This window comes from Molossus molossus, unplaced genomic scaffold (assembly GCF_014108415.1).
Source record: "Molossus molossus isolate mMolMol1 unplaced genomic scaffold, mMolMol1.p scaffold_m16_p_19, whole genome shotgun sequence".
Taxonomy (NCBI): domain Eukaryota; kingdom Metazoa; phylum Chordata; class Mammalia; order Chiroptera; family Molossidae; genus Molossus; species Molossus molossus.
The window spans coordinates 47,629,384-47,650,696 of NW_023425354.1; the positions used below are offsets into that span (position 1 = coordinate 47,629,384).

The following is a 21,313-nucleotide window of genomic DNA, read 5'->3' on the forward strand; positions in this document are numbered from 1 at the left end:
AGTGGGGTAGGAGTGGGGTGCAGTAGAGATGGGTGGAGGTCAGGGCTTCTAGCTGGTGATGTTCCCTCACATCTCACATGCCCAGCGTTGCACCCGCTGGCAGAAATTGTCGTTCCAGCGGCCATTCTCCCGGACTTCGGCACAGTCTTCGTTTATACCGGTCCCGTGCCCCTGCCAGTTATTTGGCTGACCAGGACCCCAGTTCCTAGGAAGGCAGAACAGAGCTCAAACTCTGACCACCCCATCCCAGCAATCTTCAACCCCACCTCAGGAAAGTACAGCCTTGGAGGGTTCAGGAAGCAGAGGCTGCAGCCTTGGAGGGTGGGGGTCTCCAGGGGAGAGGGATGGGGAATTTGTCCCTAAAGATGGGTGGGGGTATATTGGGGCCAAAGGCTAGGAGGCCGTCCCCAGGCAAACTAGGGGCCGTGGGGCGAGGACACTTACTTGTAGCTGTTCCCATAGTCCGTGCCATCCACCCATTTCCAGGAACCATAGCTCTCAGTGAGACCTATCCAGGTATGAAAGGAGCCCACGTGGGCCGCAATGAATTCCTGGAAAACAAGTGGGTGGAAGATTCTAGTCCCTGGTACCTCGGTGCGGCATTAGCCGCAGTTTCTTCCGCCTTCCCCAGCCTGATCAACCCCAAACTGAAGCATTCACTCCCAACAAAACCAGTTCCTCACTTTTCCTTTTATATCTGAGCTGTTTTTTGTTTTTTTTTAGAATAATGGGCTAAAGTACATGCTAAGTGTTTCATATATATTATTTTATTTAATACTCATAAGCTCTCTAAATTGGTTGCCCTAATTTACCAGTGAGGCTAAGGAACTGGTGGTAGTTGATAGAACCCCAAAACTCAATGCAGTGCCTAATTTGTGACCACTGCCCCGGATACAGACCCCACTTCAGTAAGGCTGTTTGATTTTGAAGGATAAATATTGAAGGATATTTAGTAGTCCTTCAATAAATTATAATTTCATAAATGTAATAAGAATGAGGCAGTGAAAGGATTAGGAAAAATGCATTGAATTTTAGGTCTTCAAGTTATAGAATTATACTTTAATATAATTTTTAACATTCCTGTTATGAACAAAAAAAAATTCCGGAAGAAAAAGAATGAGGCATTATAAACTTCAACGTGGCTAAGAGACTAAGTCTTCATTGTTCTCAACGCAAAAAAATAACTATGTGACATGAAAGAGGTGATAGCTGAACCACATCAAAATTACAACTAAACTACAGAACAACCAGCATTCAGAACTGCCTGAAATTGAATTGAATGGAAGTCCTACACTACAAAATTAAAGAAGCCCCATTGAAACTGGTAGGAGGGGCGGAGTTGGGAACGGATTGGTCCCACACCCACATGTGGAGGATAAAACTCAGGAGGGATGCCCTGGCCAGTTTGGCTCAGCAGTAGAGCATCAGCCCATGTGGACCAATGGATCCCAGGTTCAATTCCAGCCAAGGGCATGTACTTCAGTTGCAGTTCGTCCGAGACCCTGGTAAGGCTTGTGCAGGAGGCTTGTGTCCCTCTCGTGTCCATGTTTCTCTTTGTCTCTCTCTCTCCTTCCCTCCCACTCTATCTAAAGATAAGTAGGAAAATATTCTTGGGAGAGGATAACAAAAAAATCAGGAGAGATGCATCAGATGTGAAAGTCCTCTCTGAGGAGGAATAGGTGCCCATCCCATACCAGGCCCCCCAGCCCCAGGTTCCCGTACCAGGAAGAGAAGTCCTTAATTTCTGACTGTAAAAACCACCAGGAACTGAGGCTTAGGGAGGCTGAGACTTCGGGAGTCCCAGGCAGTTCCTCTTAAAAGGCCCTCACACAGACTTACTGGGACCTGCTCCCTCCAGGCTCCAGTATGAGGGAGGCAACTTGAAAGGCACCAGAGACATAGAGGCAAGAATTCAGTTGTTTGGCATTAGGGTGACAGCTGGAGAGGTGGTTTCTCCAGGACAGACTTGATTGTTGAGGCCATTGTTCTTTTGGGGAGCCCTTCCCTGATGGGGACTCAAACTGGTGCCATATGTGGGACTCCAGCAACCTGGCTCACACTGTTTGCCCCGCCCTGGTGATTCCCTGAGGCCCTGCCCCACCCAACTTTCAGGCCCACCCAAGCTCTTTCCACTGGCTTTACCATGGGATTGGCCTGTTTTGGCTCCTGCTTCAGATTTTCCTTCATTCTCTCAAACAAACAGTACCTGGCCTCAGTAAGACCCATATCTCTAGCTAACTGGCCCCAGGCCTGGCACTAGAAGCAGCCAGTCTTGATTCACAGCTTGTATTTGCCTGGGCACCTCCAAGACCAGCACAAAATGAAGCCATCGGTAGATTGTTTTGCAGCTTATGCCTGGTGGCCATGGGTAGAATGCAGGCAGTGGCTGACCTTTCCCCAGAGCCAGCACACCCAGTGGGCAGCTTGAGACCATGTCAAAGCACCACCACCCAACCAACTCCATACATGCCACATTCAAGAAGGGGATTCAGTGGATAACAGAGCCCTGATGAAGTAAATCTTGCTCTGTGTGGTGGGCCCTGCACAGCTGATCCTCCAAGATAGTTAGAGGTCAGTGGCCAGTGGGAACAACCAGTCCTGGCAGCTGATCATCCTGAGTAAATCTCTCCCATTAATGTGCCAACAGAAGTCAAGACTCAATTACAACATAACAATAGACATTCCACACCAGGGGTGCACCAGGAAGGCTTAGCTGTGCTGATCAGGGAGGCTGTGTCACTGGAACCTACAGGACACCTTCTACAATAGGCCACCCAAGGAAGCCTAGGAGAAATAGCAACTCCACCTAATACATAGAAACAATCACAGGGAGGCAGCCAAAATGAGGAGACAAAGAAACGTGTCTCAAATGAAAAAACAGAACAAAACTCCAGAAAAAGATCTAAACAAAATGGAGATAAGCAATCTAACAGATGCAGAGTTCAAAAAATGCTTGTAAGGATACTCAATGAACTGAGGGAGAATTTCAAGGAACTTAGTGAGAATGTCAAGAGCATAAAAAAGGACGAGCCAGATATAAACATTGCGCTAACTGAAATAAAGAATACTTTAGAAGACCCAGCCAGTGTGGCTCAGTAGTTGAGCATCGATCCATGCACCAGGAGGTCACTGGTTTCATTCCCTGTCAGGGCACATTCCTAGGTTGTGGGCCAGTTCCCATTAGGGGGCATGCAGGAGGCAGCCAATTGATGTACTCTCTCATAAATGTTTCTATCTCTCTCTCCCTCTCCCTTACTTGATAAAATCAATACAGAAATAAACGTTTTTAAAGAATAATTTACAGGACTTCCAGTCAAGAAGGTGGCATAGGTAAACACAGTATCTTCTCCTCCCACAACCACATCACAGTTACAACTAAACTACAACACAATCATCATTCAGTACCACCTGAAATTGAGCTGAATGGAAATCCTAAAACTACAAAATTAAAGAAACAGCCATACCGAGACTCGTAAGAGGGGTGAAGTTGCAGATAGGCTGGTCCCACACCCACATGTGGCAAATAAAAATCAGGAGGGACACCTAGGCTGGGAAGGTCCTCCCTGAGGAGTGAGGGCTTCCCGTACCACACCAGGTGCCCAGCTCAGGGTTCCAGTGTCAGGAAGAAAAGTGCCCATAACTTCTGGCTGGAAAAACCAGCAGGAACTGAGGCAGACGGAGGCTGCGGCTGCAACTGCGGAAGCCCCAGGCAACTGCTCTTAAAGGGTCCTTGCACAAACTTACTCAGACTTGCTCCCTCTGGGCTTGGAGAAAAGGCAGCTTGAGGGGTCCCATAGACATACAGGGATGACCTGGGCTGCTTGGCCTCAGAATACAGGCTGGGGAAGTGGCTTTCTCCTGGACAGAGGTGCTGGCAAAGGCTGATGTTCCTTTGGTGAGCTCTTCCCCAGGGGAGGTGACACTGCCATATCTGAGACTCCAGCAACCTGGCCCACACTTTTTGCCCCACCTTGTGATTCACTGAGGCCCCAGCCCACCCAACCTTCAGGCCCACCCAAGCTGTTTCCAAAAGCTTTACTATAGGTTTTGCCTGTCTTGGATCCTGTGTCAGAGTTTCCAAAAATTACTCAAACAAGTAGCTTCTAGTCTCAGCGAGCCCCATTACTCTCGATAAGTGGCTCAAGGCCTGGCACTAGAAGCAGCCAGCTTTGGTGCACAACTTGCCATTTCCTGGGCATCTCCAAGCCCAGCACAAGAAGCAGCCATCAGCAGATCACTTTTAAGCTAATGCCCAGTAGCCCTGGATAAAACACAGGCAGTGGCTGACCTTGCCCAGAGCCAGCACACCCAGTGGACAGCTTCAGAACACATCGAAACACCACCACACAACCACCTCCACAAGTGACATACTCAGTGAGCGAACTCAGTGGGTACCAGAGCCCTGATGAAGTAAGTCTTGCTCTGTGTGGTGGGCCCTGCATAGCTGCTCCACTAAGGTAGTCAGAGGCCTGTGGCTAGTGTTCACAGCCAGTCCTTTCAGCTGATCAGTCTGAGTAAATCCCTCCCATTAATGTGCCAAGAGCAATCAAGACTCAATTACAACAGAAGTGTGTACAGTCCACACTAGGGGTGCACCTCGACAGCCCAGCTGGAGTAATCAGGGAAACTGTGCCACTGGATCCTACAGGACACCTACAACAATAGCTCACCCTATGAAGCCTAGGAGACATAGCAACTCTACCTAATACATAGAAACAATCTAAGGGAAGCAACCAAAATGAGGTGACAAAGAAACATGTTCCAAATGAAAGAAAAGAACAAAACTCCAGGAAAAGAACTAAACAAAATGGAGGAAAGCAATCAATCAGATGCAGAGTTCAGAAAACAGGTTATAAGGTTGCTCAAGGAACTTGGTGAGACATTCAAGGGACTTAGTGAGACTTTCAAGGAACTTAAGGAGACCTCCAAGGAACTTAAAGAGACCTCCAAGGAACTTAGTGAGAACATCAACAGCATTAAAAAAAAGTCAGTAATAAACGATGCACTAACTGAAATAAAGAATAACTTATAGGGAATCAATAGTAGAGTAGGTAAAGCCAAGAAGAAAACCATTTTTTTGGAATATAAGGAAGCAGAAATCAATCAATCAGAACACCAAAAAGATAAAACAAATCCAAAAAATAAGGGTAGTATAAAGAGCCTCTTTGACTACTTCTAGGGTACCAACATTTGCATCATGGGGTGCGAGAAGAAGAGAGAGAGCAAGAAATTGAAAACATATTTGAAACAATAATGACAGAAAACTTCCCTAACTTAGTGAAGGAACCAAGCATACAAGTCCAGGAAGCACAAAGAGTCCTAAACAAGATGAACCCAAAGAGGACCACACCAAGACACATGATTATCCAAATGCCACAGGTTAAAGACAAAGAGAGAATCTTCAAATCAGCAAGAGAAAAGCATTTAGTTGCCTATAAGGGAGCTCCCATAAGGCTGTCAGCTGATTTCTCAAAAGAAATTTTGAAGGCTAGAAAGAAGGGACAAGAGATATTCAAAGTGATGAATAGCTACAACCTACAACCAAGGTTACTCTATCCTACAAAGCTATCATTTAGAATTGATGGGCGTATAAACAGTGTCCCAGGGGGAAAAAAAAAAAAGGCTAAAGGAGGTCATCACCACCAAACTAGTATTATATAAAATGCTGATGGGTCTTTATGAAGAAGAACAAAAATATAAACAGTGAAATGGCAATAAATACATATCTATCAACAATCGGCGCCCTGGCCGGTTTGGCTCAGTGGTTAGAGCGTCAGCCTGCAGTCCACAGAGACCCGGGTTCGGTTCCCATTAAGGGCATGTACCTTGGCTGCAGTTTGTCCCCGGCCCTGGTTGGGTCGTGTGGGTGGCGGCCACTCGATGTGTCCCTTTCACATCGATGTTTCTCTCTCTTCCTCTCTCTCCTTCCCGCTCTATCTGAGTAAAAAATGGGAAAATGTCCTCAGGTGAGGACAAAAAAAAATCAAATCTATAGCAAAAATGAGCAAGCAGAACAGCAACAGACTCATAGATAGAGAATTTTGTGTTGGTTGGGAGATGGGAAGGGGCTGGGGAAATGGGTGAAAAAGGAGGAAAAATTTAAAAGTACACATTGGTTTTTGAACTGATTATCCTGAAAGGGAAGGGTGGAGGAAGGGCAGGTAGAGATAAACCAAAGAATGTCTATGCATATATGCATAACCAATGGACACAGACAATATTGTGGAAAGGCAGGTGGGTGTTTGGACTGAGGAGGCAGGGGTCAATAGGGGGGAACATCTGTAATACATTCAATAATAAAGATAAACTTAAAAAGAGGAAAAAAGATCTGAAATATGGAAAATAAAATGGCAATAATACTAAAAGAAAAAAAAAAGTGATAGCTAAAACTACTGCAGTAATCATATTGCAGTATATAAATGTATCAGACCAACATGTGTAACCTCAAACTTATACAATGGTATATGTCAGTTATAACTCAATTTTAGGAAGACAGAATGAGGTATGTAAAGAAATGTGTGGAGTTTTCAACTTTCAAATAAACTTTTTATAAACTTTTATATAAACTTTTTGAAGCCAATGTCAGCCCATCATTTAAAGTTGTAAAAGGAATCACTAGTATAACTAAAATAAGCTACATCTAGTTCAAAATACCATAGGAGAAGAAAGTAAAAAGAACATATCTGTCACAACAAATGTGAGAAAACAGAAGACTATAAACAGAAAAAAAAAAAAGACAGATTAAGATTTACACATATTTATTAAAAATAAATGAGAACAACTACTTCCGGTCAAGATGGCGGCGTAGGTAAACGCGGTATCGCGTCCTCCCACAACCACATCAAAGTTACAACTAAACTACAGAACAACCATCATTCAAAACCGCCTGAAATCAAGCTGAATGGAAGTTGTCATCCAGACCGGTGGGACAGGCAGCGGCGCGAGGGGGGGCGGCGGCGCAGCGGCGAGACGGGCTGGTCCCACACCCACGTGTGGTGGATAAAAATCAGGAGGCTCCCGCGGCTGGAAAGGTCCTTCCTGAGGACTGAGGGGTCCCGACCCACACCAGGTACCCCGTTCAGGGTTCCAGTGCCAGGAAGAGAAGTCCCCATCACTTCTGGCTGGGAAAACCAGCGGGAATTGAGGCTCAGGGAAGCTGACACGGCTGGAGCCCCAGGCAGCTCCTTAAAGGGCCCGCACACAAACTTATCGGACTCTCTCCCTCTAAGCTCGGAGGGGAGGCAGCTCGAGGGGCACCAGAGACATACAGGGAAGAACTGAGCTGTTTAGCACTGGAGCGAGCACTAGAGAGGGGGACAAACGTGCTGTCAGAGGCCTTTGTTCCTTTGGTGAGCCCTTCCCTGGGGCGGCAGACAGAAGCCATATCTGGGACTCCAGCAACCTGGCTCACACTGGTAGCCCCGCCCTGCTGACTCCCTGAGGCCCCGCCCCGCCCCACACAACTTTCAAGCCCACCCAAGCTGTTGCCACTTCCTTTACCATAGGATTGTCCGGTCTTGGATCCTGCTTCAGGTTTTTCCTAAATTCTTTCTTTTTTTTTTTTTTTGTTCAGGTAGAGTGGGAGGGAGAGAGAGGAACAGAGAGAGACAGAGAGAGAAACATCGATGTGAAAGGGACACATTGAGTGGCTGCCACCTGCACAACCGACCAGGGCCGGGGACAAACTACAACCGAGGTACGTGCCCTTAGTGGGAACCGAACCCGGGTCTCTCAGAACCGCAGGCCGACGCTCTAACCGCTGAGCCAAACCGGCCAGGGCTCCTAAATTCTTTCAAATGAGCAGCACCGGGTCTCAGGGAGCCCCATACCTCTCATTAAGTAATACACAGAAACAAACACAGGGAGGCAGCCAAAATGAGGATACAAAGAAACAGGTCCCAAATGAAAGAACAGAACAAAACCCCAATAAAAGAACTAAGTGAAAGGGAGATAAGCAACCTAACAGATACTGAGTTCAAAATACTGCTTATAAGGATGCTCAGTGAACTTAGTGAGAACCGCAGTGAACTTAGGGAGGGCCTCAAGAGCATAAAAAAGGACCAGTTAGAAATCATGGATACACAGTTAGAATTAAAGGAGGCATTAACTGAAATAAAGAATAATTTACACAGCTTCAATAATAGAGTATGTAAATCCAAGGAGCAAACCATCGATTTGGAATATAAGGAAGCAAAATTCCCCAATCAGAACAGCAAAAAAAAAAAAAAAAAAAAGATTTCAAAAAAATGAGGATAGTGTAAGGAGCCTCTGGGACAACTTCAAGCGTGCCAACATTCGCATCTTGGGGGTGCCCGAAGGAGAAGAGAGAGAACAAGAAATCGAAAACCTGTTTGAAACAATAATGGCAGAAAACTTTCCTAACTTGGTGAAAGAAACAGACATACAAGTCCAGGAAGCACAGAGAGTCCCAAACAAGATGAACCCCAAGAGGCACACACCAAGACACATCATCATCAAAATGCAAAAGGTTCAAGACAAAGAGAGAATCTTAAAAGCAGCAAGAGAAAGGCAGCTAGTTACCTACAAGGGAGTACCCATTAGGCTGTCAGCTGATTTCTCAAAAGAAACTTTTCAGGCCAGAAGGGAGTGGCAAGAAATATTCAGAGTGATGAAAAGCAAGAACCTACAACCAAAATTACTCTATCCTGCAAAGCTGTCATTTAGAATCGATGGACATATAAAAACTTTCCCAGACAAGAAAAAGTTACAGGAGCTCAACACCACCAAACCGTTATTATATGAAATGATGAAGGGTCTTTTTGAAGAAAAAGATAAAATATATGAACAAACAAAATGGCAATGAATACATATCTATCAACAATGGAATCTACAAACAAAATGAACAGGAAGAACAGAAACATTCTCATAGATACAGAGAACATTTTGTTGGTTGCCAGTTGGGAAGGCGGTTGGGAGAATGGGTGAAAAAGGTGAAGGGATTAAGAAGCACAAATTCATTGCTAGACTGACAAACCTCAAAGGGAAAGGGGTTGGGGGGGTGGGAAGAAATAAACCAAAGAACTTATATGCATAACCAATGGACACAGACAATAGTGTGGGAAAAGGTGGGAGGGGGACAAGAGTGGGGAGGAGGGGGTCAATGGGGGAAAAATGTGGAACATCTGTAATACATTTTACATCCAACAATAAAGATTTGGAAAAAAATAAAAAATTAAAAAAATAAAAATAAAATAAAAAAATAAATAAATGAGAACAGCAGCTGAAGCTCAGGAGCTGAGACAGACCTGCAGTACTGGAGGCTCAGAAGCGGACATCCATCCCCTTCCCATCTCCCAACCAACACAAAGCTAGTTGCAGCATCAGCAGCAACTAATCAGGACCCAGGCAGCAGAAGCACAGATCAGCAGCTTAGACCCATCCCCAGCAGCATCAGCAGAGGCTGATCAGGAGCAGTGCCCTAGCCCAAGAAGCAGCAAGGCTCACGCAGCCAAGACCCACCTCTGACAACTGCAGCAGTAGATTTGGAGTGGAGCCCCTTCCCCAGCAGCAGCAAAGTTGGAAGCTGAGAGCATCCCCTGGCAACACCAGCAGCAGTAGCAGCACAAAACAGGAGCTGACATTTGCCCCCAGCAGCATCAGCAGCAACTAATCAGGACCTTTGACCCACCACACAGAACCTCACTCCAGCAGGGACCCATTGTGACCTACACATCACAGCAGTATACCACTGGGACCCATGGACCCCTGCAGCACACTAGCTGGACCCACGTACCCCAGGAGCACCTCACATGGCAGACCAATACCATGTGCCAGTTGTCAATCCTCCAGGACCCACAGCAGGCAAAAGGCGCCAAGCACCAAAACAGTCTGGAAGGCACAGAACCCTTATTTGATACATAGTGACCTGCGTACACATTCCAACATCCCTCACTGGGCCTAGAACTACCAGACTGCTAAAATGGTGAGACAAAGAAACAACACCCAAATGAAAGAAAAGGGAGAATCACCAAAAAAAGAACTACATGAAATGGAAGAAAGCAATTTTTCAGATAAAGAATTCAAAGCAATAATTTTAAGGTGCTCGATTTAGTGAGAACTACAAGCAAATTAACAAGAATTATGAACAGCTCAATGGGAACTACATCAGCTTAAAAAAGAGGTAGAAGCTATGAATAAAAATTAAGAGGAAATAAAGAATGACATAGCTGATATGAAAAATACCTTAGAAGGTCTCAATATTAGCTAAGACTGAATCAGCAAGTTAGAACACAACATAGAAAAAAAAACACCCAAATAGAGCAACAAATGAGAAAAAAAATTAAAAAGCAGGAGGAGCATTTCCTTCTGGCACCCCCAAGTTGTGAATGTTGGCATGTGAGAAGTTGTCCCAGATTCTCCTTACACTATCCTCATTTTTTGGGATTCTTTTTTCTTTTTGCTGTTCTGATTGGGTGTTTTTTGCTTCCTTATATTCCAAATTGACGGTTTGCGTCTTGGCTTTATCTACTCGACTATTGAATCTGTGTAAATTATTCTTTATTTCAGTTAGTGCCTCCTTCAATTCTGACTGGTCCTTTTATATGGTCTTGAGGCCCTCACTAAGTTTGCTGAGGTTCTAAGTTCATTGAGCATCCTTATAAGCAGTGTTTTGAACTCAGCATCTGTTAGGTTGCTTATCTCCATTTCGCTTAGTTCTTTTCCTGGGGATTTTTTCTGTTGTTTCATTTGGGACCTGTTTCTTTGTATCCTCATTTTGGCTGCCTCCTTAAGTTTGTTTCTATGTATTACTTAATGAGAGGTATGGGGCTAGCTGAGACCAGATGCTGCTCATTTGAAAGAATTTAGAAAAACCTAAAGCAGGATCCAAGACGGGCCAATCCTTGGTTAAGCAACTGGCAACAGCTTGGGTGGGCCTGAAAGTTGAGTTGAGTGGGGTGGAGTGGAGTGGGGTGGGGTGGGGTGGGGTGGGGTGGGGTGGGGCCTCAGAGAATCACCAGGGCGGGGCAACCAGTGTGAGCCAGGTTGCTGGAGTCCCAGATATGGCGGCTGTCTGCCGCCCCAGGGAAGGGCTCACCAAAGGAACAAAGGCCTCTGACTGCACGTCTGTCCTGAAGAAAGCCCCCTCTCCAGCCCTCGCTCCAGTGCCAAACAGCTGAGTTCTTCCCTGCATGTCTCTGGTGCCCCTCGAGCTGCTTCCCCTCCAAGCTTAGAGGGAGTCAATAAGTCCGTGCACAGGCCCTTTAAGAGGAGCTGCCTGGGGCTCCAGCTGCCCGAGCCTCCCTGAGCCTCAGTTCCTGCTGGTTTTTCCAGCCAGAAGTTATGGGGACTTCTCTTCCTGGCACTGGAACCCTGAGCAGGGCACCTGGTATGGGATGGGGACCCCTCAGTCCTCAGGGAGGACTGTTATAACCCAGTAATTCTCCATCCACTAAAAAAAGGAACCTCTCCTGGGTTCCTTGAAACTGAGTTGTATTTTACAAAAATTCTTGAAGAGGAAGGTATGCATCAGCCATGACCACAAGGGACTAGTCAGAATTGAAGGAGGCACTAACTGAAATAAAGAATAATTTACACAGATTCAATAGTCGAGTAGATAAAGCCAAGACACAAACCATCAATTTGGTATATAAGGAAGCAAAAAACACCCAATCAGAACAGCAAAAAGAAAAAAGAATCCAAAAAAATGAGGATAGTGTAAGGAGAATCTGGGACAACTTCAAGCGTGCCAACATTCACATCTTGGGGGTGCCGGAAGGAGTAGAGAGAGAACAAGAAATCAAAAACCTATTTGAAACAATAATGGCAGAAAACTTTCCTAACTTGGTGAAGGAAACAGACATACAAGTCCAGAAAGCACAGAGTCCCAAGCACAGAGTCCCAAACAAGAAGAACCCCAAGAGGCCCACACCAAGACACATCATCATCAAAATGCAAAAGGTTCAAGACAAAGAGAGAATCTTAAAGGCAGCAAGAGAAAGGCAGCTACAAGGGAGTTCCCATTAGGCTGTCAGCTGATTTCTCAAAAGAAACTTTGCGGGCCAGAAGGGTGGCAACAAATATTCAGAGTGATGAAAAGTAAGAACCTACAACCAAGATTACTCTATCCTGCAAAGCTGTCATTTTGAATCAATGGCTATATGGAATTTCCCAGGCAAGGAAAAGCTAAAGGAGTTCATCACCACCAAACCGTTATTATATGAAGTGTTGAAGGGTCTTCTTGAAGAAAAAGATAAAAAATACGAACGAACAAAATGTCAATGAATATATATCTATCGACCATTGAATCTACAAACAAAATGAACAAGCAGAACAGAAACATTCTCACAGATACAGAGAACATTTTGTTGGTTGCCAGATGGGAAGGGGTTTGGGGGAATGGGTGAAAAAGGGGAAGGGATTAAGAAGTACAAACTGGTTGCTATACTGACAAACCTCAAAGGGAGGGGGGTTGGGAGGTGGGAAGAAATAAACCAAAGAACTTATATGCATAACCAATGGACACAGACAACAGTGTGGGAAAAGGCAAGAGGGGGACGGGAGGAGGGAGGAGGGGGTCAATGGGGGGAAAATGAGGAACATCTGTAATACATTCAACAGTAAAGATAGAAAAAAGAAATAGAAGGAGAGAGGAACAGAGACATAAAATTAAAATAGCAACTAATAAGTATCTATCAATAATAATCTTACATGTAAATGGCTTAAATGCTCCAATCAAAAAAACATAGGGTAGCTGATTAAATAAGAAAACACAACCCATAAAGAGGAATTCACAGCCAAAGCATTAAACCAGACACTGACATTCATGTCATAATGATGAAAAGACAGTCCAATCCACCATGAAGTTGTGTCATCAAGAACTTGTGGGCCAACTCACAAGCACTAAAATCTTAGGCTGGCCCACATGAAAGTGACATTTTTAAAAGTCAAAATAGAGTGAAATTGGCCATTTCAACCTCATTGGTAAAGCAAACTCAATAATTATTCCACCCTGTAAGTAGAATATATGTTTAAATACTAAAAGTATATTTTGGCAACATGTAGTACTTTAAAAACTGGCGAAGGAGGCAGAGTGGCTCTGAATTCTGGCTCCATCCTGACTTACTGGCTGCATAGCAAGTCCCATAGCTTCCCTGTCCCTTAGCTCCCTCTCTCCCTCCTTCAAAGTGGGCATAATCCTCATAGGGTTTGGAGGATTAAAGGAATGAATATATGTGAAAGTGCCTGTCACATAATAAGAACTCAGTAAATGTTCTCATTTATGGCCTCCTTTTCAAAAAAAATTGAAGAAGCCCCACTTATTCTAACAGGTTGGTTCTACCCTGTGAACATTGGTGTCTGGGTTGCGGTCTGGTGGCGGCAGTGAGCAGAGGACACCTGGAGCGCCTTGGAGAAACTCAGTGACCCATGGCAGGCATGTCCCTGGGAATCCTGCCCACCCTGCTCCTTTCATCCAACTGACCACCACATCCCAAGGCCAGCACACAGCAAGAAGGGGCTCCCTGTGCCTCCGCTGTGTTCTCCACCCAAACCCTGGCTTTCTTTACTTTGTCCCGTCTTGTGTTCTGTCACCAGACCTGCGGCTCATCACCTGCGCACCTAGCTCCTGCCTCTTTGCCCAAGCTCCTGGCTGTCATCTCTCACCTCTTAGAATCACTGGCTGCTCCACTATGAACCTCCCAGAGTTCTGCCAGACTTGTGCTTCTGGGCTCTCCCCTAAATTACAAAAACAACAAAGCAAGCCTGATCCAGCCTCCCAGAGTTTGCATGGCAGAGGTTTCCTCCTGCCTCACCTGCTCCTCTCTGGAGTTGATGACGACCAGGTGCGAATTCTCCCGCTGGCAGTACTTCTCAGCCTCATGCCAGGTCAATCTAGTTCCAGAAAACCAGTAGCAGCTGCCTTCATGCTCCAGCCAGTTAATGGGGCAGCAGGTATTTTGAGAGTCTGAATGGTAGGGGTGGGGATATGGGTTGAGATGCTGCCCAGTGGGTCACAGGCAGGATATGGGGCTAGGCGCTCCCTGCACATCACTCACCATTGCTCTTGAGTGCAGCAATCTGGCAATTCAGAGATTTCAGGCTTTGGGCAAGTTGCTGGAGTTTCAGGACCATTCCAGGATAACCTGGGACACACATAGGAGGGCAGTGGGAACAAGGCAGGGGCCCAGCCTAGGGCCCTTCATGCCCTCCCTGCACATCAGGCCCAGGTGTGGGGGAGAAGGGGTCTGACCTGCTTTGAGTTCCTGCTGCTCTTTCTCCAGCTTGGTCTCCAGAGAAAGCGCCTTGTCATTCAAGCTACGGACTGGAAGAGAGGGCACTCAGCAACCCAGGCTGCTCCCACCCCACCTCTGTGCTGAGAGCCTGGCCCCCACCCCTGCACACACACTCCTGGAGGGTCTCTCACCTGCTTGCAGTTTCTGGTCATGGTTTTCCACCACAGCTTTCAGAGATGTTATTTGTTCTTGCAAACTGCCATCTGGAGGACATGGGGACTCAGTCATGCTCAGGATTCAGCTCTCAGCCCCTCCCCCACCAGGACCCATCCAGGCCAGAGCCCCTTCCAGCCATGCTCACCCTGGGAATGCAGTGCCTGGACCTCAGCCAGAGTGTTTGAGGAACAGTTGCTGAAATTTGCTCTCAGCGTGTCCAGGTCCCTCTGAATCTTGGAATCTGGTCACAGTAGGTGGGACAATGAGTGCTGATATTTATCACGACCTCTCTGTGCCAGCAGTGAGCAGGGCACTTGACATGCATTGTCTCATTGGGTCCTCTAAGCCACCCAACCCAAAAGGACAGGCACTGTTGTTACCCAAGCTGCCAGATGAGGAAGCTAAGGCATGGAGAGGTTAGGTAATCTGATTCCATTACCTATGAAAAAGTACAGAGCCAGCAGTGACCTTATCCACCATGATCATCACTGCCCTCATTTCTGCCCACCCTGTGCTCCTTACTTTTGGTTCCGATCACACAGATGCCAACCAGCAGCAGGAGGCTGAGGGCCAGGGACAGCAGGAAGAGGTGGGGTCCGGAGCAGAGACTCTGCAGGAAGGCTTGGGGAGGAAGCAGCCCTGCAAGAGGAGAGAGCTTCAGGACAGGGACATCCAGGACAGGAGAGACACAGGAGAAGTAGAGGACCACAGGGACATGTCAAGGATGAAGGCTGGTGCAGGTAAAGCTGGGGCAGGCTTATGGTGTAGGGGATCCCAAGCCTCTGACCCTCTTGGACCAGCACAAGTCCTCACTCACAAGGACAGCTCACCCCCCTTGTGACACATCATGGCGATATGTAAGGTCTTATCATCAGGGCTGAACAGGGGGCAGGCGGACACAGAGTGAGTTGGGGCAGCCAGGCCGTCAGCAGGTTTATGCTTATCCATATTGCCAGGTTAGCAAATGTTTCCTTTCCAAAGCAGACTATTCACTCCCTCAGGGCAAATGCTCAAGCCCTTCCCCCCTGTATAGGCAGCCAGGACTGCTTTGCTCTACCCTGATCTAGTCTTTCTCAGGACCTTGAGTGCATTTCATAATGGAACCACCAGTTGCTGGGGCCTGACCCTGGGTGGGGGAAGCCCAGCTGTGCACATGATAGAAGTCCAGATATGCCCTGACAGCATAAATCCTTCTAAACGTATTAAGAGGGTATTTTAGGAGACACCCTTTCTCCTTTCTTCTTACCATTTCTAATGCCCCTGCGCTTTTCTTCTCACTCTCCAAGCACTGGAGGTCTTCAGACTTCCTTGACATGATTGAACCAACTCTGAGGCTGTCAGAGCTGAAACAGAGGCAGGGCCAGTGACCAGGCTGGGGCTGGAGTTGGGGAACAGGAGAGGCTGGGACTCGGTTGTAGCTGAGGTCAGGCTTAGAATTGAGGTAACAGAAGATCAGGTGAAGAATGAGCCAGGGGTTAAGGATAGGAAGGGGAATGGGCCTAGGTTGGCAGCAGAGGTTGGAAGTTCGGTCAGAATTGGTCTTTGGGCCGTGGTAAGGTTGATGGTGGGTTTGAAGGTGAAGGTCAAGTTGGAGCCGAATGTATCCTTAAGACTGGGTCTAACATAAGGGCTGTTCTGAGGACCATGTTGATTGCATGGATGGAGTGGGGCCTGTGCTTTGTTCTAATGCTGGGAAGAAAAGAGAGTCGAGGGTCAACTTTAGGTTGAGGCTGGTGTTAGGATTCATGTTGACTTTGGGGTTGAAACTATGGTTGGAGGTTAAAAGAGGAGCTGGTATTTTATTTGGGTTAGGGCCGCAGCTAGGTTGCGGGCTGAAGATGGGGCTGGAATTGGGCTAGAGAGGGGGCTCTGAGTCTGAGCTTGTGACTGAGGTTTGGCAGCCCTACTTCAACCTGAATCCAGCTAAGTGAACAGAGTCAAATCTCCACTCAGTCATTAAATCTCCAAGCTGCCTTTTTATATCCCTTCTATTCAGTTCCTCTTGAGATCCGCAGTGCCCTCCCTGCGTCCCCTAACTCCGTCCCTGTCCCCTTTCTCTCGACTAGATCCCCTGCCCAGTTACCTGTGCAAAGTCTGGAGGCTGTGATCTTGGGTTCGCTGTGCAGCAATGAGCAGAGCTGGATAAACAAAACCCTGGAGAGTGGGGTAGAGGTGAGGGATGGAGGACTCACACAAGGGCCTGGAGTCCTGCTGGTCTCTGTGTCTGAAAGCCCAGGAGTCTATGGTCTAGGGACTCATTTCCTCCACTGTGGGCAGTAAATGGTATCAGAACACACGCAGAGACTGCATGTTTGTGGTTTAAATAGGAGGCCAGCTTAGCTCCCCTTCTGGGTGTGTCTCCTTCCTTACAGCTTCCCTGACTTCCTCATTTTTATTATTTGGGAGTTGATTCTGGACCAGAAGGTGTCACCAGTGCCATCTGTTGTTTCTCCTCAGCTTCAAATCCCCTTTCCTTTTCCGCGTCAGAATTTCCCTGCAGTGATAGTGTCTCCACCATTGCACACCCAGGTCCAGAGGACCTTTGTCTCTGCTCTTGCTCAATCGTCACCCGAATCCCGGGCACCTGAACTTCCTCTGGGGTCTCAGTCACCAAGGTTTCCCAGCTCTAGCCTAGCTCTCCTCACTCTACCCAGAAGAAGGGAAGAAGGTGAGGAGAGTAGGATTCCTGGCCAGATTGGGACAGGAGGAAGTGGGGACAGGAACAACCTTTTATTGATCATCACATCTGTGATAGGATTGGCCAGCACTTGCTGCATGTTAACCATTCAGTTCCCAAAGGAACCGTGAGAGACATTTGTATGATGGACTGAGGCTCAGAGCCATTGCATGACCTGCCCAAGATCATCCCCCTGGTAAGCAAAGGGCCAGACTTCATACCTGCTGCTGCCCGACACCAAGGTCTGGGCTCTCTGCACACACACTGTCTTCAGGAAAGGGGTTCCATTTAATCCTGGAAACTGTAAATCTCTCATACACACTATCTTATAACACAGAGGGACTTTAGCATCATCTTAAAGGTAGAGAAAGAGCCGTGTACTAGTTTGTCTCAGTGATTAGAGCATCGGCATTGTGGACCAAAAGTTCACAGGTTTGATTCCCAGTCAAGGGCATGTATCTGGGTTGCAGATGTCATCCCTGGCCCCAATCAGGGTCATTCAGGAGACAACAGATTGATGTGTCTCTCTCACATCAATGTTTCTTTCTTTCTCTCTCTCCCTCCCTTCCACTCTATCTGAAAATCAATAGAAAAATATCCTCGGGTTAGGATTAACAGCAATACACACCAAAAAAAAAAATAGGTAGAAATGGAAGCAAATTAATTTTAGATTATATTTTCCATATAAATGAGATTGTGTTGTGCTATCAGCTTTTTTTATTCAATTAACAATATATCAGGCAATTTCTCAACATCCGTTCATAAAATATCCTTTATTCATTTCTCATCTTTATTTCATTTCATAATATGCACCTTAATGTGTTTACTAACATTTCACTATTGATGGACATTTATATTGTTTCCGGTTTGTTTTCTTTTGCTTTTATTAGTGTTTTGGAATTCTGACTTCTATTTCTTATTGGTTAGGTGTTTAGGAGTAAACACTGAGACTGAAGTTGGGGTACAAGCTATTTGTTAGGGATCAACTGTAGAAAAGGGGGAAAGGAGGAGTGGGCAGAGGGAATAATCTGCTGTGAAGACCCCACAAAACTTCAGCCATCCAGCAGAAAGTTCTGGGACTCCAACAGCAGTGACTGTCCCAGCTGTCCAGCACTGGGCTGAACCTGGCCTTTGTGACCCAGCTCGCTCAGTCACCCCATGAGGGTCACCCCAGCAGGGGTGCACCTCATAGGAGAGGGCTGTCTGCATAGGTCACACTCTCCACACAGGGCACCAAGTCCTTCCTGGAAGGGAAGGGGTCTGGGTAGCTCATCTCTGTGTCTACCACAGTACTTCATTGTAGTTCTGTGTTAATTTGGGCATAAACAACATTTTGCATTGTTGAATCATTCCCCCAGAGAACATGGTGTGTGTCTTCATTCACTCACACACACGCTTACACATATATCCATACGAAATGTCCTATGGTGATAAGTGCTATGAAAGAAAACATAGCAGGGAGGTGAGATGGGGTCACTATTTATACGCCATCAAGAATAGGATGTCAAGAAAGGCCTTTTTGGGAATGTGGTATCTAAGCAAAAATCAGAAAGAGGAGAGAGAGTAAGTCATGAGAAGCTCCAGGACAAAGAGTTTTCCAGACACAAGAAGCCAAAGTACAAAGGCCCTGGAGTGAGAGACTGTCTGGTGTGTACAAGGGTCATTCATTTCCCAGAGATACCAGAGAGTTTATAGAGATCTGAGCTAGAGAGAAGAGGAAACATGTCACAGAGAAATAAACATGGATCAGCAATTCTTATTTTTTAACAGTTTTCATTGATTTTTTTAGAGAGAGGAAAGGAGGGAGGGATAGAAACATCAAAGTGAGAGAGAGACATAGATCAGCCAGCTCCTGCACATCCCCTACTTGACCAAGCCTGCAACCAGGGCGTGTGCCCTGACTGAGAATCAAACCAGGGGTCCTGCCAGTCCATGGGATGGTGATCAATCCACTGAGCCACACTGGCTGGGCAAGATCAGCAATTCTCACAACCTTGTTGGCTCTTGTTGAGGATTTGGTTTTACTCCAAGTTAGGGGCACCGACTTTGGAGGAGTTGGAGCAGGGGAATAAATGACCTGACATAAATGTTAACTGTACCTATGGGACAGTTGTATTGTGAGTTCATGAAAAGGCTCAAGGATGGAACTGAGAGTCCAAGTAAGAAGCTATTGAAATATCCACGTGACAGATGATGGCCGTATGAGCTTAGAGGTGGTAACAAGTGTTCACATTCCAGATATATTGTGAAGATATTTTGAGAGAAACTTGCTGATAACTTTTCTGTAGGTTTCACAAAATAATAGTTTGCTCTTCTAATCTCCAAAATAAATTAAACTTTGAGAATATTCATAATCTGCTGACCCCCTCGGAAATAAACTTATTTCTGACTTTTGCAATGCTGATGCTTAAAGATATGTCATCACATTTTGTGAATGCAGTAATCATGTGAGAGAAGTACTGTTTTGCCAGAATGAGCAGATTGATTAAAAACTTGTTAACACGGGTAATCTTGGAGAATTTTCCTTTTGTTATTGGTGGAAGTGGAGTATTTTGTGTACCACTGGAAGAAGCATTTCCGGTCCTAAAGGGTATTATGCTAAGAAAAATAAGCTAGTGAAAGAAGGACAAATACCATATGATTTCACTTATATATGGAATGCAATGAACAAAATAAACAAACTAGAAACAGACTCATAGATACAGAGAACACATTGACAGCTTTCAGAGGGGATGGGGGCTAGGGGGTAGGTGAAAAAGGTGAAGAAATTAAGAAAAACAAACTCATGGACACACACAACAGTATGGTGATTACCAGAGGGGAAGAAGGGTGCGGGAGGTAGAAGAGGGTAAAGAGGGGATAAATGGTGACAAAAAGAAACTTGACTATGGGTAGTCAATACGCAATACAATATAAAAATGATGTGTTATAAAATTGTACACTACAGCCCTTGCTGGTGTGGCTCAGTTGATGGGAGCATCATCCCATACACTGAAAGGTCGCAGGTTCAATTCCCAGTCAGGTCGCATACTCAGGTTGCATGTTCAATCCCCGCACAGGGTGTATACTAGAGGCAACCAGTTGATGTATGTCTTCTCCATCAATATTTCTCTCTCTCCCACCCTCTCCCTTCTTTTCTCTCTAAAATCACAAAAGGTAAGATTTCCTTCTTTTTCACAGTGGAATACTATGGAAATTGGTGAATAGCTTATTTAAAATTCTTTTCCTTTCCTTTCCAGCCGGAGCTATCGGTGGGTACACATCTTCATTAGTGGCCAATATGGTGCCATCTTCTTTACATCCAAGGGACAGAGCAGGATACTGAATCCTGTCACTCGACAACTAAGTCCACACAAGGAAGTTTTGCTCTTCATCCCTCCAATCTGGGATCATTGGATATGGGAAGTTGTAGTGCCCAAGGAAAGACAGCCAGGGATCTGTTTAAATTTGAAGATGAGACTGCTGGTTGATTTGGGCTCCTCATCATACAGTAGGTAGAGAGTGGGGGTGATTGGTTCTGATTAATAAGGGGAATGGATCTGCTGTTTCACAATGTGGGGGAGAGGACTGGGCCTGAAGCCCATGAGACTCTCTGAGATGCCACATGCCTCTCCCAGGTTCAGTGATATTTTGGTCAATAACCAAACATGATAACTCAGTAAACACAAGATCACTAAAGCCTTGGATGCTATAGAAATAAAACTTGGGTCACCCCACCCGGTAGCAAATCCTGACCAGCTGAGTTCCTGGGAGAGGGTAACAGACCATGGAAAAGGTGATGGAAAAGGAAGCTGGGATTGTCAACAGTGAAAGTGTCTGAGACAAAAGCATTTAGGAAAGAAAAGTTGACTTGCAGAAAAGTTGCAAGGGAATCAGAGGACAGGCTTACCATGAAAGAGTTCAGTCTGGAGAGAAGTGGGAGCGGTGAGGGAGGGACACTGCGTGTGTGCGTGCGTGCGTGTGTGTGTGCGTGTGTGTGTGTGTGTGTGTGTGTCGTTAAAACATTTTTGGGGCCCTGGCCAGTTTTGCTCAGTGGTTAGAGCATTGGCCTGTGGTCCACAGAGACCCAGGTTTGGTTCCCAATAAGGACATGTACCTCGGTTGTAGTTTGTCCCTGATCCTGGTTGGGTCAGGGCCATGCGAGAGGCAGCCACTCAGTGTGTCCCTTTCACCTTGATGTTTCTCTCTCTCTCTTCTTCTTCTTCTCTCTTCCTCTCTCTCCCTCCCA

The 21,313-nt window shown here is 46.1% G+C and overlaps 1 protein-coding gene across 1 annotated transcript; it reads right to left on the minus strand.

Moving 5' to 3' along the window:
• Window positions 1-14: 14 nt before the first annotated feature.
• On the minus strand, window positions 15-16,672 carry LOC118634528 (C-type lectin domain family 10 member A-like). The gene is given in 11 exon segments (XM_036269120.1): window positions 15-205; window positions 445-551; window positions 13,773-13,924; window positions 14,016-14,102; window positions 14,210-14,281; window positions 14,384-14,455; window positions 14,554-14,649; window positions 14,931-15,047; window positions 15,655-15,670; window positions 15,673-15,786; window positions 16,492-16,672. Coding segments are annotated over 10 exon segments (909 nt in total). The 5' UTR covers window positions 15,724-15,786; window positions 16,492-16,672; the 3' UTR covers window positions 15-66.
• Window positions 16,673-21,313: the final 4,641 nt, after the last annotated feature.